The 14,533-nt window shown below is 48.9% G+C and overlaps 1 protein-coding gene across 3 annotated transcripts in view; it reads left to right on the top strand.

Moving 5' to 3' along the window:
* The window catches only part of LOC147447814 (uncharacterized), a 101,369-nt gene that overhangs the window by 51,536 nt on the left and 35,300 nt on the right, over positions 1–14,533 (top strand). For all 3 annotated transcript variants that reach the window (XM_086523521.1, XM_086523520.1, XM_086523519.1), the window contains exon 9: positions 4,218–4,441. In XM_086523521.1, the coding sequence (XP_086379647.1) occupies positions 4,218–4,441 (224 nt within the window). The remainder of the gene's footprint in view (positions 1–4,217; positions 4,442–14,533) is intronic.

Raw genomic sequence — 14,533 nt, 5'->3', positions numbered from 1 at the left:
ATTTATGAGAAAGAGCTTTTGGTGGTTATCCATGCTCTTACTCATTGGCGACATTACCTACTCGGAGCGATTTTATGGTCTTCACAGATTATCAGTGTTTGCTCTACTTCTTGTCACAGAAGCAGCTTTTGAAAAAGCAGATGCGGTGGGCGAACATCTTGTCACAGTTTCACTTCCAGATTATCCATGTTCAGGGACAGAAGAAATTGGTTGCAGATGCTTTGTCTCGAAAGCCGTTGGTTCTGGCTATTTCCACGATTCATCATAGGAGCTTCGAGGATATGGTCGATCAGTATGCCACAGGTACAGATTTTGTAGATATTTTCACTCGGATACGGAATGGGGAGGTAGTAGCGGGATATTCCATTCGGGATGGCTACTTGATGAAGAAAACGATGTTGTGCGTTACACAACCGTTAAGGGAAAAGGTTCTAACCGAATGCCATTGTCCACCTTTTACAGGTCACCACGGCATTGGTACCACCTTGAAAGGTGTGGAGAGATACTTCTATTGGCCAGGACTCAAGAAGGATGTGGACGATTTTGTACGCAGTTGCTTGGTATTTCAGAATGTGAAGTTTGACAAGCATAAAGCACAGCGATTGTAACAACCTTTACCCATACCCACCCGCCACTTGGAAAGTATTGCAATGGATTTCATTTTTGATCTTCTGAGAACACACGGTGGTCACGATGGTATCTGGACTGTTATTGATAGATTCAACAAGGAAGCTCATTTCATTTCAGTGAAGAAGACAGTCAAGCCGGATCACTTAGCGAGATTGTTTGTGGCCTAGATCTTCAGATTGCATGGCATGCCTGAGACGATTGTCTCTGAGACAAACTGGTGACGTGGCTGCCCAGTGCACACTCATATGCACCCGCCCTTGGCCACAAATGATGAGGTGGCAGACGTTTTGAAATGCTGACGTTGTTGGCTATACGGCAACCCCGGGAATTGTGGTGCAATATGCGAAAAACTCGCCAAGTGGCAGCATGTACGGACGCCCGCTTTTTACAGAAAACTGCTGGCTGCTTTTAGGCTGAAAAGTTTACGCTGGGGCTGTTTGGGATTGCTTTATTTTCCCACTAAGTTTGTGAGAGAGAAAATTGCTTTTGATTTCATCTGGGCTAGATCCCCTCTCCTGTTTGAGCGGGACATAACAACGGGCACTGCGTATCAGTAAAGAAATGAATCACAATGTGTCTACATCCTGCTGCATTTGGAGGGGTCACAGCAAACTTGGCCAATGGCCAAAGAGTCTGAGGCATGTCTATAACTCCTAGGTCTCCCATGTGGTGAGAGAACTCTAGGGCCTGTGTCTTTAGCCACTCCAACACTGAGTCGAGAGTCCAGTCAGTCTGGTCCCTGCCGCAAAGGGGAAAAGAGAAGCCAACGGTTGAGTCCAAGGCCTCTACCCCCCTAGCTGCAAGGAACAGAACATGAACCCTGAATCGTGTGAAGTCGTAGGCAAAGAAATCCCATCGGCGTCGAATGTCGAAGCTCGCCTGACCACGAGGGACTATTGCAAAGGGAGACGTCTGAACCAGAAGAGGGGGTTGCAAGAAAGGTTGTCCCTCTCTCGCCAAGCGACTCGTGGCAAAGGCGTTGCCAAGAGATCTCCCAGCCGTGGATGGCGCTGCCCCTGGGTCGACTGTGGGACTGGAGGGGGGGGGGGGGGGGGGGTGTAGGAGCAGGGGGAGGATGGGGGAGAGGAGGGGTGAGGGGGGTCGGCAAAGGTAGAGGGGCGAGGAGGAGAGGCAGGGGGCAGTCGAGGGTGAAGCTGAGGTGGAGGCTAGAGCAAGGACCTCGTTCTGCTCAAGGGGACTGAAGCGGTTCCCAGTGGGAACCCACTGCTGCTGGGCAGGCGCCTGAGGACCACGCTGAGTGCCAGGCTATCGCTGTGGCCCCTGCCATCGTCGACCACGAACTTGCTACCATCCCTCCTCCGCTGGAGCCCTAGGCTCGGAGGGTGGCTCTGCCTGTGTGCTTTGTGTCTGTGCCTGTGGCTGCTGGGTCTGGGCCTGTGGTGTAGGTCGGGGCCTCCTCCGTGGACAGGCCTTCGCAAGATGGCCCATTTGTCGTCAAATGAAGCACTGATTCGGGAGGCCCGAATACTCCACGCTCTGTCTAAACCAACCTCCACTCACTCGAGGAAGCAGGATGACATTCGGGAGATGTGAGTGTCCCTAACCAGAACGCGAACTGAGGGAATGCCGGCTGCCTTGGTAGCTACTGAGGCTGCCGTGCGAGGTGTCTCCAGGAAAGTCCCAATCGCTGAGCCTATCCTGGACAAAAGTGATAGGTACTCCCTCTGCAAACTAGGGAAGCAGGCAGAGATGGGAATGTCTGCCTCCTCTACCAGAATATCTGAAGCAGGGTCAAAACCATGTCTCCACTGTCGAAAGTGGGCTCGAATTGCTCGGATGGTCAAGGGGCTCATGGCGATGACCTTGGACGCCATCTCGGAGGTCTCAAACTCGATCTGGTAGTAGCCTTGTTCGAGGATCTGAACGTCCAAGATCTTGCCCACCTCTGCTAGAAGGCGGGCCTGGAGAAGATCACGCAACTCTCCTCTGCTGGGTATGGTGTCAAGAATCTTGCAGATGACAGAGGTGTCCTGGAGGCACTCCACCTCTGCTGCGAAGCTCGCTTGCTCTTCGGTGAAAGAGCAAGTCAGATGGTGGGCTCTGCACGGTCGGGTGAGGGGGCTTCTGAGGAGTCCCTCTGGGGCGGAGCATGAGCTTCCATTTGTGTCTGCCCCTGTGTAGGAAAAGCGGGAGGGGGGCATGAAGACAAACACCTGAGAACTCGGCGAGTGAAGTCCCAACTAGAACTCCACTGCAGGGCTGAACAAGTGAGGCCTTTTTTGGGCAGGGGGGCGCTAAAGGTGCGCAAAGGTGGGGGCGAGCGGAGATGAAGGTCACTGTGTGCGGGGGCAGTGGGCAGCGAACGAGAGCGGGCAGCGAATGTGTGTGTGGGCAGAGAACGAGCAGTGGGGGGTGTGGGGGAGCTGGCTGGACAGCGCGCTGACTATGCGCAGGCAGAGCAGCGCGGGATTGGGACAGCGCGCAGGCAGGACAGGCGTTGGGCAGCGCACAGGCGGGGGGAGAGGAGAACGATGGGGTGGGGGGGGTGGGGGGGGGGGGGGTTGGGGGCGTGCGGAAGCAGCAGCGAGCCTTTTCAACATTTCTCTCTCATCTTCGTCACCGACAGCTCTCTTCTTTATCTTTCCATTGCCTACTGCTATCAGGTTCTACCAGCTGGCCGAAGTTTGAGCTCTTGCCATTGCAGATGGTCCTTGTCCTTTTCACTGCTAGTGGATTTTGATGGTTCCGGTTTTTGATGTGCATTAGAGGAGTTTTCTCTTGGTGGAAGGGCCAATCTTTTAGAGGTTGCTATCATCCTAAATCCACTGGTTGTCACAGTATGGGCACCACGTGCCAATAGAAAAGAACAGACTGAACAGACTTTTAGCACTTCAATAACAACTGAACTGAGAGAGAGAGAGAGAGCACACACTACATAGAGTGGCAGAATTCCACCCAAGAGAGTATTGGCCCCAAACCTTGGCGCCCCTTTCGGTATTTCTTTATAATACTTGAACTCAATATAATGCCAGTACTTGCGCTCTACACCTTCTTGCTGAAGTGTGCCAGACCAGAGAATGAGCACTCTGCACATATTTAAAGGCCCTTGGCCTATGAAAAGCAGTTTACATGAAAAGCCTTCAAACTTAAAAAGCAATTGGTCCAAAAAGCATCCGACCCCAAAAGCAGCCAGCGCAATTTACGGAAATCCGTACAATTTGCCACGTTAGCATGCCAATGTGAATTGCGGAAATCCGTACAATCTGCCACGTCAACAGGCCAGCGTGAAGTGCGGAATTCCGTACATCTGATTCTTTTGCCTTTTCACTTAGGGTTTAGGCCCCTCGGCCGGGATCTACAAGTCGGCTCTGTTCTTCAGTGGCTTGACATGTCAGCGATTTGTGACACTTGGCTTGCTAAGGCACTTTTTACTCTCTTTAGGAGAGATTTTTACCTTCACTTTCAGTTTTTACAATTGCCATGTTTAGTTATTTCCCGTTTTTATAGTCTCCAGAATCAGCATCACTTCGGCGTTCTAAGGGACTTTTCAAGTAATAGAAATTAGTTTTCTTTGTTGTGAGAGAGAGAGAGAGAGAGAGATTTTGATTGACATATTTTATGTTTAGGCTTTATCTCGTAGAGCTACCTTGCATGAGATGATTCGTGATTATGGGCAAGCATGCAATGACTTGAGGCGACTAATTGCACTTTTAGAAGACAAGAATAACGAGACAAGCAAAGGGGTGAGCGCTAATGTAAATGCACAAGATCTAAGACAAGCCAAAGAGAGACTTGAAAAGGGAGAAGAAGAAATGAAGAAAGGCCACCCGATCGACCACTATTTGATTCTGTATGTCTTCTGCCCTCTCTTGGTTTAAATTTCAAATTCGTCATTTGGATCTTTATATGGAATTCAGAGTAGGAGAACTTGTGATCAATCTTCAAAATAAGTGAATAAAAGCATGGATGCAGTCTGCTGTGTCATATAGGCAAATCTAATGCATGTTTTATGTTTGTTCCTCGGAATTTTAAACAAATTTTAGCACTCGGAAAGCCTATTCACAGGGAATTACAATGCTTTGGGATTTGACAGTGGTATGATTCCTTTTTTTTTTGGCAAAATTATCAACCAGGTGTTAAAGATTGCTTATATAGTATTTAAAAGTGTATGCTTACCAAGTTCGTGGACCATCCAAGCTCGAGGAATATTTTCTTCGGGAACCACCAATGGCCACTGTACTGGGCTCAAGACGTCTTGACATTGTGATTCATTCACTTTGCTGCTTGCACCTGTCCTTAGTATTGTATTTGCCGTGTCTGGCTCCATGATGGTGAACTTTCAAGGTCTAGGTCTACACTTTGGTGACGTGGCACAGAGTCTGAAAAGTGTTAGCTTGTAAGAGGAGGTATTTTATTTTTTGTGTGGAGCCACAAGGGCTCAGGTCCACCTTTTTCTCAGTTGAGAGACTCGTTATATCGTATAATATTACTTCCATGATTGTCTTATCATTGTCAGTTCATTGGGTCTCGTTGTAACTTCAAGATAGAGGATGACTTAGCAGGCATGATGATGGGCAATTATGCAATCTGCCTCTAGATGTGTGCTCGTAGTGTTTATTACTTGAAGATATATTTCTTGCAAAGAAATGTTTGAAGGAGTCCCCCTCTCTCTCCCCCCTGGGTTTGTCTCTTTACCAGTGACTAGAAACTAGCGTGAGCTATCTCTTACGAACTCTAGCATGCACCTGCTAACCCTAATGTGTGGTTTCTAAACCCTAGCGCATGTCTGCTAAACCCTAACACGCTCAGCTGTGCACATATTGCGCACCCTGTTGCTTGTAACCCGTGCTGCTGATCTGCCTTGCCCACGCGGATGCTGCCCAACGACACCAGTCTCTGTGGGCTGCTCGACAGCAACAGGCCGCAGCCAGCCCGCCATCCTACAAGCTCTGCCGTGCTACTCACAGTTAACCCCGCCTAACTGAAGCTGTTCTGCCGACTCAGCACTCCTGCTCACGCTGCACCCAAGACAGTCTGCTCGCCTCACGCTGCCTTTAGCACTGTTTTGGCTGCCTCTGAGCTACTGTTGCGTGGAAAAGGGCAGCACATTTGGCTTCCTGTTAGGCTACACGAGGTTCAACTTTGCCTTTAAATTTCAGCCAGTGGATTGTTAGCTTGCCTTTTGTTTTGCAAGTGCTGCCCCCAGTATTTGTCATGCCGTGTCTTGCAAAATTTCATTTGGCTGCTTCCCGCTGAAATTTTTGCTGTCACAACAGAGCTTGCCATTGGTTTGTAGACGGATTATGCTATGTTAGTCCGTCCACTTTAACGTCCCTCCACTTTATATATATATAGATAGATAGATAGATAGATAGATAGATATTTGATTTGGTATTAACGTCCACGGGGGGCCAGAAATGACCCATGGGACCTCAAAGTGATACATAGTCTCCCCTCACGGGGATGTATGGTGTGTGTTGTTCTCTTTTTGTGTTCCTATGAGTGTCTTTTGATTCTCAAGTATGCGGGTGAGGTATGTTCCGAGAGCTGTAGGGGAGGGGTCTGTCTTGGATAATAGATCCGCAAAGGTAGAACAACCGCTTAGGAGTGGTTGAAAATTAGCCCGGATGTGATCATATTCTGGGCATTCCAATGTCACATGTGCTTCATCTTCGGGAGCTTGCATTGTACATGATGTGCATATCCGTTTAGAAGCATCAATTTTCAGCCAGCCCTCTGTTTCTATTTTGAGCATATGTGACCTTGTGCGCATCAAAGAAATGGCTCTTCGTGCCATGTGGGGCATGGGTGTTCGTATGTGGGCCTGGGCTTCCATTGGGTTTGTTCTATAGCCTGCCCAATACTTTGTATTGACATGCTTGCAGTAGTATTCAAATTTCAAGTGGTGTTGCGTTGTCTTTCACTTAGTGTGGAGGCTATTTAGTGCATGTGTTTTCCCTCCTTGCCCTCCTCAATAAGCATGCCCACATATGCCTCTACATTCCATTTAGCGAACCATTTCTTAATGTCTTGTATGAGGCCCGATGGCAGAAATTTGCTTTTCTTTGTCTTTTGTGGCGCACATCCCGTTTCCCATGCTATGCGGGGGATTTGAGTAGTAGGCATGGCGTTGAACTTCATGATATACGTGTACATTCTTTTCAATGCTTTCATTTCTAGTGGTCTCTTGCCTATCTCCAAGAGTAGCACTAAGTATGGTGTCGTCTTTTTGACACCTATGTGTCTACATAGAAACTTTTTCTGAATTTTTTCAATTTCATTCCATGTGGGTGGAAATGCTTGCTCCCCAGATTTCCACTCCGTAGAGGATGGCTTGCACCACGCATGTCTCAAAAATGGTCGCTTTTATCTCCCATCTTCTAATGCTCCCTTGTGTGCACATGTTTTCAAATTGATAGTACTTGGCATGGCCGATGTCAATTCTATTATGTGCGCATTGTCCCCAAGCATAGAGTTACACGGAATGTCAATCCCCAAGTACTTGAAACTGTCGACTTTCTCAATTTATTTCTCTTGATACATGAGGGGGGCATGGATATCCATCTTACGAGTCTTTACAATCATTAACTTTGTTTTGTCTACATTGATTGATAGACCCACATTTTCACAAAAATCATGTAAAGCATCAACCAATTTTTGCAGAGCTGTAATGTCATCTGGAGAGAGAGAGAGAGAGAGAGAGAGAGAGAGAGAGAGAGAGAGAGAGAGAGAGAGAGAGAGAGAGAGAGAGAGAGAGAGATGAAATGAAATGAAATGTTATATTAACGTCTTCAAAAGGCCAAAGTGACCTATGAGACCAGAAAGTTACAATGTGGTGGATCTGATACAAAGTCAGAGTAACAAGATGACAAAATGACAGAATGACAAAATGACTAAATAAAATACTATGGAATCCTAAACTGCTAGGTGTGGACTAAGCAGCTAAACAACTAGCTGGGATAGCTAGATCACATGAGATCTAGCATCGGTCGCTGGCGGATCTCATCAATCTCCTCCATGGTCAGTAGTCTGACCGGGCGTCGTGAATGTCGAGCCAAAGTGACCCGAATCCTCTGATGCAGCCTTCGTCGATGCTGTGTAGTCCTCCGCAGTCGTGGGCGTCTGGATCTCCCCAGCTCAGTCGCTCGGTCAATTAGTATGCCTCTGGTGTAAAGCGACGAGCTCTGTTGTGCTAGTAACTCCTCTGGGTGTCCAGTGGCAGCTCTAAAGAAGTCTGTGATTTGTCTCTGAGACTGGCTAGCCTCTCCTCCCATCAGGCTCTCTCTGTGTCTGTGCAGCTCGAGCAAGAACAAACCCAGGCATCTTTGATCCTCGTACCGCATGACTCTAGAGAATGATCCAAAGCCCTCTCTGAACAAGCATTGGAAGCGGCCTCGTATCTCGTAGTAGACGGGGCAGTGGCATGTGTAGTGCAACTCCGCCTCAGGCTCAATGTCACACAGGGGGCATGTCTTGGCCTCTGTTGGTACTCCGCTGTATCTTCCAGTCTCGATCCGTAGCTGGTGTATCTGGCCAATAGCACATCGTATCCCATGAGACAAGTGGGTGTCCATGTATCTGGGCCTCGTTACAAAACCATCCTCTGTAAGCTGGAGGAGATGCTCTCTGTAGAAAGCCAACTTCGTGCCCAGCTCCTGTGCTGGCTGTATCCATGTCCTCTCGGTGTCTAGCTGAGTCAAGTCCTGGCGAATGAGCCTGGTGATCTCGGATTGTGTAAGAGTCATAGAGGGCGCATCCGGTGAGTACTGGAAGGGAGGCAATCTGTCTATGCTGAACCCATGCGCCTGAAACCGTGATGTCATCTCCCCATACGAGCATGCTGTATCTCCCTGCATGGCTAACTGTCGAGAGGACTCAAGTTCGGTGCAAGGCGTGCATATCTGTCTTTGGAAGCTCCCACATGCGGTGTATCAAGGAGACAGATTTGGTGAGTGCCTCAACCACCAATGGGGGGGCAGCTAGCTCTGCTCGTATAATAGCACGTGGTACTGAAGCCTTCTAATGAGCTGCGAGATCATAGAGACTAGAGGCTTCTCCATGTCCCCCCATCCATCACTACGGCTTGTCCTCCCGTGATGATCTAGTGAAGGTCCCTAAATCTCAGCTCCATAAAGCAATGCAGAAGCCACCAAAGTGTCAAAGAGCCAAAGCTTCGTTCGAGGCTCCTGAAACTGAACCTGTAAACACATCCTTTCCAATCTACCCAATGCTGCATGGGCTCTGGTCAATCTAGTCTCTGCTGCCCTCAATGAAAATGCTGGCCCACTAAAAACCACTCCAAGGTAAGTGTAAGCATCTGTATACTCCACCTTCTCCTGGCCGTATGTGAAGGCGGGCGCTGACCTCCTGATCCACTGTGTGGCGGTATTAAATACCATGACCTTGGTTTTACCAAGGTTAACGGACAAACCACTTTCCTGGGCAAACCTATGCAAAGCATCCAAGTGACGTTGCATCCCCTCCGGAGAGTGGGAGATCAACACAATATCATCAGCATATAACAATAGTGGAATCCATGTTCCCTGCCAGCTGTGCACCTCTATCACCATCTCTCTCAATGTAGTCAGAAACCTACCAAATAGAGTAGGAGAGAGCGGGTAGCCCTGCTTCACCCCAATAGTGGAGTAAACTGGTGTGGATAGACCCTCTGGGGTGCGTACATGCCCCACTACTGACCTGTATAATGCCATGACCCCCCAAATGAGCTCTGTGGGTACTCCCATTTGCTGTAATCTGCGCATCAATCTAGCTTTGGGCATTGTGTCAAATGCTTTGCGGAAATCTACTAACCTGTATAATGCCATGACCCCCCAAATGAGCTTTGTGAGTGCTCCCATTTGGTGTAATCTGAGCATCAATCTAGGTTTGGGCACTGTGTCAAATGCTTTGCGGAAATCCACAAAGCTACAATAGATCCGTCTCCCACGCGATCTGCCCTCCTCAATGATCGCTCTGAGTGTCAAGATATGGTCAAGAATAGAAAAACCCCTCCTAAAACCTGCCTGCCCGGCTGCGTGTATCCCCTCCCTCTCTGCCCATCTACTTAGCTGCGCTCAAGAATAGATGCGTACAACCGTGCCAATGTGTGTCCAATCATGATAGTGTGATAGTTCCCAAGCTCCATAGGGTCTCCCGACTTGAAGATAGGTACAATAGTAGATAGGCTCCAAGTATCAGGCAAGTCCTCACACATGGCATGGTTAAACATAACTGCTAGAAGCTCTGCTAGTAAATCTCTGGCATGCGTGAAATGCTCAGCCACTAAGCCATCATGATCATATGCTCTCCTAGTCCTCATCCTGTCAATGGCCTTCCTCACCATCTCAGCAGTGGAAAAAGCACATATGTGTGGGCATGGATCGGGGGGGGGGGGGGGGGGGGGGGGGGGGGGGGTCGGGAAGTGGGGGCTGCTGAGGAACTGTGCACAGAGATGATGCATACTGGCCCTAGGCCTCTGTAGAAGTGATGGCGGGGGGGGGGGAGTGCTCATGAAAGAGCCTCCATGCCTCACGTGAGTCCTGACTCAAGAATAGCTGGTATAGATCCTGCTCTAGGAGAGCCAAAAATTCCTCTTCTTCCGCCGCACTAGGGGTCGGAAGTCAATCTGTGACTGCCTGTGAGTGATGTCCCCCAAAAGCACCTCCCTCTGAAGTCTAGCTCTAGTGTCCCGGCATTCCTCATCATACCAACTGTTCTGGGGCATGCTCCCCGAACGGCGTCTCTGCTCAAACTGGGTATGTGGGTATGCCTCTGCTGTTGCATCATGTAGTGTCTGTGTCAATATAGTAGTAAGCTCCTCCAGAGGTCTCCGTGGCTCCTCTGTGCACAGGCGTCTGTAGATTCCATCTATGTATACAGAGTCTGTCTCCCGCGTGAAGGTGTAGCGAGTATGGGCTACTGCCCGTAGCCTGTGTGCTACAAAAACTGAAAAGAAATGGTCAGCGACACAGGAGCATGATCCACTGCCACACCAATAGGTCTGGGTCCAACTGTGAGGTCCTGGATACTAGAGATGAGGCTCGGCTGTGCCATGACATAATCCACTGTGCTGGCTCCATGTCTATGTGGAAAGCATGTAAAACCCCCCGCAGCGGGAAATCTTTGTAGGCCATTCAAGATGGCCAATCCATGTGTAGTTCCCATGTCTATCAAGTGTCGTCCATACTCAGTGTGTTCTCCATCCTGTGATAGTCTGGATAGGCCCGTCTCTGCAACATCCAACTCTCTCAGCATCTCCTCTGAAGTATCATAAAATACTGTCTGATGATGGGCAGTCCTAGCATTGAACTCCCCTAGAATGATGATGTCACCATCTCTAGAGAACTCCCATATGTCATCATCCAGAATAGAGAAGGGGGACTGTCCTCTGGGTGGTGCATAAACTGATGTACTCGGGGGAAAGTAGCAAATAGCAATGTAAAGATATCTACCTGTCTCTGCTCTCAATCTCACCCACATGTACCTAGCTTGCTCATCCCTTCGGGCTATATGTATCAATGGCTGCAACTCCTCCCTGAATAACACTGCCACTCCTCTTGAGCCCCGCCCTTTGTGCTCTGATCGTGTCTCCTGTCTATAGGCTGTCTCCCATCTATATCCACTAATGTGAGGCATAGATTGCCCCGGGGCTTGATGTGTCTCAGAGTGGAAGACGATGTCTCTTCCCGTAAAACTATCCTCAAAGGCACCCACATCAAGGCGCATAGATCCATTACAATTCCAGGTGGCAACTTTGAGTGTGGTCCCATGGCCTCCATTGGCGATGCGGGTATAGCTCGATGCTCTGGCTCAGTTGAGTCCATGAGAGAGAATCTATGTCCGGATCTATAGTGGCCGACACACTAGAACCAATACAAACAAGGATACGTGAGCGAGGGTATCTCCTCCTCAGCTCGTCTAGCCCAACACGGCTTACAATACAAAAAGGAAAGGGGTCGGAGCACGATGATCCGCCCTTCTGCTGGCATACAAAAAATGAGGGCTCGAGACCCACTCCAGAGACCCGTGAACCTTCAAAAATGCAAGAAGCTCTGGCTGGCACAATATGCACACGGCCCCTCTGTGGGTGAGGCTCGCTGCCCTGGAATACTCTGTCAAACAGCGATCCCTCTGCTGCCCGTAACTTCCTCTGTAGGATTGCCCCGAGACCTGCTGGCAAGAACAACTTGTGACAGCCAATGGCGCAGCCCTGCTGGCCGTTGGCAACGACCTGCACATTGATTGAGAGAGAGAGAGAGAGAGAGAGAGAGAGAGAGAGAGAGAGAGAGAGAGAGAGAGAGAGAGAGAGAGAGTAGTTGGCTCCCGCGGGAAGCGTCGTTGTGTTGACCCTCGTTTCGCTTACGTTGATGCTGCACTTTGGAGGCTTTGGGTGTGGGAGGGTCGTGCCCTATCTCAGCTATATTGGGACCTAGGAGAGTGGCATTGGCCTCACTCTGACCCTAAAGGTGCACCTGTATCCTTCTTTGAGTACACTGTTGTCACAAGGCGGGCACCACGTGCCAATAGAAAAGAACAGACTGAGCAGACTTTTAGCATTTCAATAACAATTGAATTGAAAGAGAGAGAGACGACACGCGACACGGAGTGGCGGAATTCCACCCCAGAGAGTATTGGCCCCAAACCTTGGCGCCCCTTTCGGTATTTCTTTATATTGCATCATCAAAGTACAAGCCGGTACTCCAGACTCTGCACCTTCTCGAGGAAGCATGCCAGAGAATGAGCCCTAGCCTCATATTTAAAGGCCCTTGACCTAAAAAGCAGTTTACATGAAAAGCTTTCAAAATCAAAAGCTTCTGGTCCAAAAAGCAGTTTACATGAAAAGCTTTCAAAATCAAAAGCTTCTGGTCCAAAAAGCAGTTTACATGAAAAGTTTTCAAACTCAAAAGCTTCTGGTCCAAAAAGCAATTTACATGAAAAGTTTTCAAACTCAAAAGCTTATGGCGAAAAAGCAATGCCAAAAGCTACCAGCGTAAATCACGGACATCCGTACAGCCTGCCACGTCATTATGCCAGCGCAATTTTCGGAAATCAGCTACATTGTTGCAGTTCTAGGGTTAGGGTTTCCAGTATTAGGGTTTGCAGGTTTTAGGGTTAGGGTTTTCAGAATTAGGGTTTGCAGGTTTTAGGGTTAGGGTTTTCAGAATTAGGGTTTCAGCAGTTAGGGTTTCTGGAATTAGGCTTTCAGAAGTTAGGGTTTCCAGAATTAGGGTTTCAGCAATTAGGGTTTCCAGAATTAGGGTTTCAGGAAGAAATTAGGGTTAGGGTTTTCTGCACTCGGCCAACCACGTCATCACCTTGTGACACTTCTTCTGTTGCTTGTTCTTCTTAGGGTTAAGGCCCCTCGGCCGGCATCTGTAAGTTGGCTCCATTCTTTAGGCTTTGACACGTCAGCAGTTTGTTACAACTGTCAGGATTGGACGGTTAGCATTGATGAGACAACAGCCAGAGCAAGCCACTCGCATGTGTTTCTGGTTACATTCAGGTCTCTCTCATGCCTATTTGCAGCAGTTTTGGTCCGCCATCTTGGATTTACATGCAGCTCGTCGTATTTCTTTTTTCATGTGGATGATTGCGCATGTGGGACTTCCAGTTGGGACTTGGCTAGCTACTATGAGTCATGATCCGTTATGTACTCGCTGTCCTTTATAACTCCCTGAGTCACTTGCACACTGTCTTTGGTCATGCTCAGCTTCCCATGTAGTGTGGCTTGCAGTTTGCTTTCTACTTAGCAGAGCAGGTGTTCAGCATGGATTTCTTACTTGGGGATCTGTCTCATGGTTGATGCCGATGCCCGGCCCCCATCTTTTTTACGAGGGCTCAGACACAGATCCAGCCTTTATGCTTACCTCCGTTGGTTATCAGCGAGGGACTTTGGCTATGCTACCACAGATTGCTTGGCAGGGGGATTCTCAGACACGTGATGAGGTTTTTTCAGTCATCACTAGTATTACACTTTGGAATGTTTGGAGAGCTCGTTGTCTCCACATTCTCAGTGCGGCTCCACAGCTCCTTCAGGATACCCTCACTACCATTTGGCTGGATATCATTCACACCCTGATTTGGCAGTGGGATTCTTCCTTAGGTGCATCTCGAGCAGCCGAGGCTCGCTGTTTTGCCTTCCTTCGGCGTTGGGCACGATCCCCACTCTTTTTCACACTTACAGGTGGACAGATTACGTGGCATTATGCCCCTTCTCGGTGGTTTCTCCTGCACTCATCACACCGACCACCATGAGATTGTTTTAGTCGAGTTGTCACTATAGTGGCTCTCCTCCTTACATTCAGCTTGTACACCCCACGTGATAGGCTATTTTGGCATCCGCTGGGGAGTATATTGTACTCAGTAATATACAACCCTGACTTTTTCACAGAGAGAGAGAGAGAGAGAGAGAGAGAGAGAGAGAGAGAGAGAGAGAGAGAGAGAGAGAGAGAGAGAGAGAGAGAGAGAGAGAGAGAGAGAGAGAGAGAGAGAGAACCTGACTTCGCCTGCTTGCAAGTACTCACCCTATACGCAGCTGCTTCACCATCTTGCACGTAACTTGCTGTTGTACGTTTTGGTTGGTCACGTCACTCTCTTCAACCTCACAATTAACGAATTTCAGCGCTTCTTTTAAGTTGGCACTCTGCCGCGCAATGTGTTGCAAATCCCTGTGAAGTTACGTACGTTGTGGCGAGAGAGAGAGAGAGAGAGAGAGAGAGAGAGAGAGAGAGAGAGAGAGAGAGAGAGAGAGAGAGAGAGAGAGAGAGAGAGAGAGAGAGAGAGAGAGAGAGAGAGAGAGAGAGAGAGAGAGAGAGAGAGAGAGAGAGAGACCTGCTCTCGTGTATTCTGCTCTGTGTGCGTGCCCAACGGGATGCTCTGTCTATTCACGAGCAGCACCCTAGTGGGTTCGCATTCCCTCCTCTGTGTGTGTGTGTGTGTGTGT

Source organism: Adiantum capillus-veneris, chromosome 11 (assembly GCF_014529385.1).
Source record: "Adiantum capillus-veneris isolate H3 chromosome 11, ASM1452938v2, whole genome shotgun sequence".
Taxonomy (NCBI): Eukaryota; Viridiplantae; Streptophyta; class Polypodiopsida; order Polypodiales; family Pteridaceae; genus Adiantum; species Adiantum capillus-veneris.
Note: the sequence above shows the minus strand (reverse complement) of the source record. Positions and strands in the feature narration are given on the sequence as shown.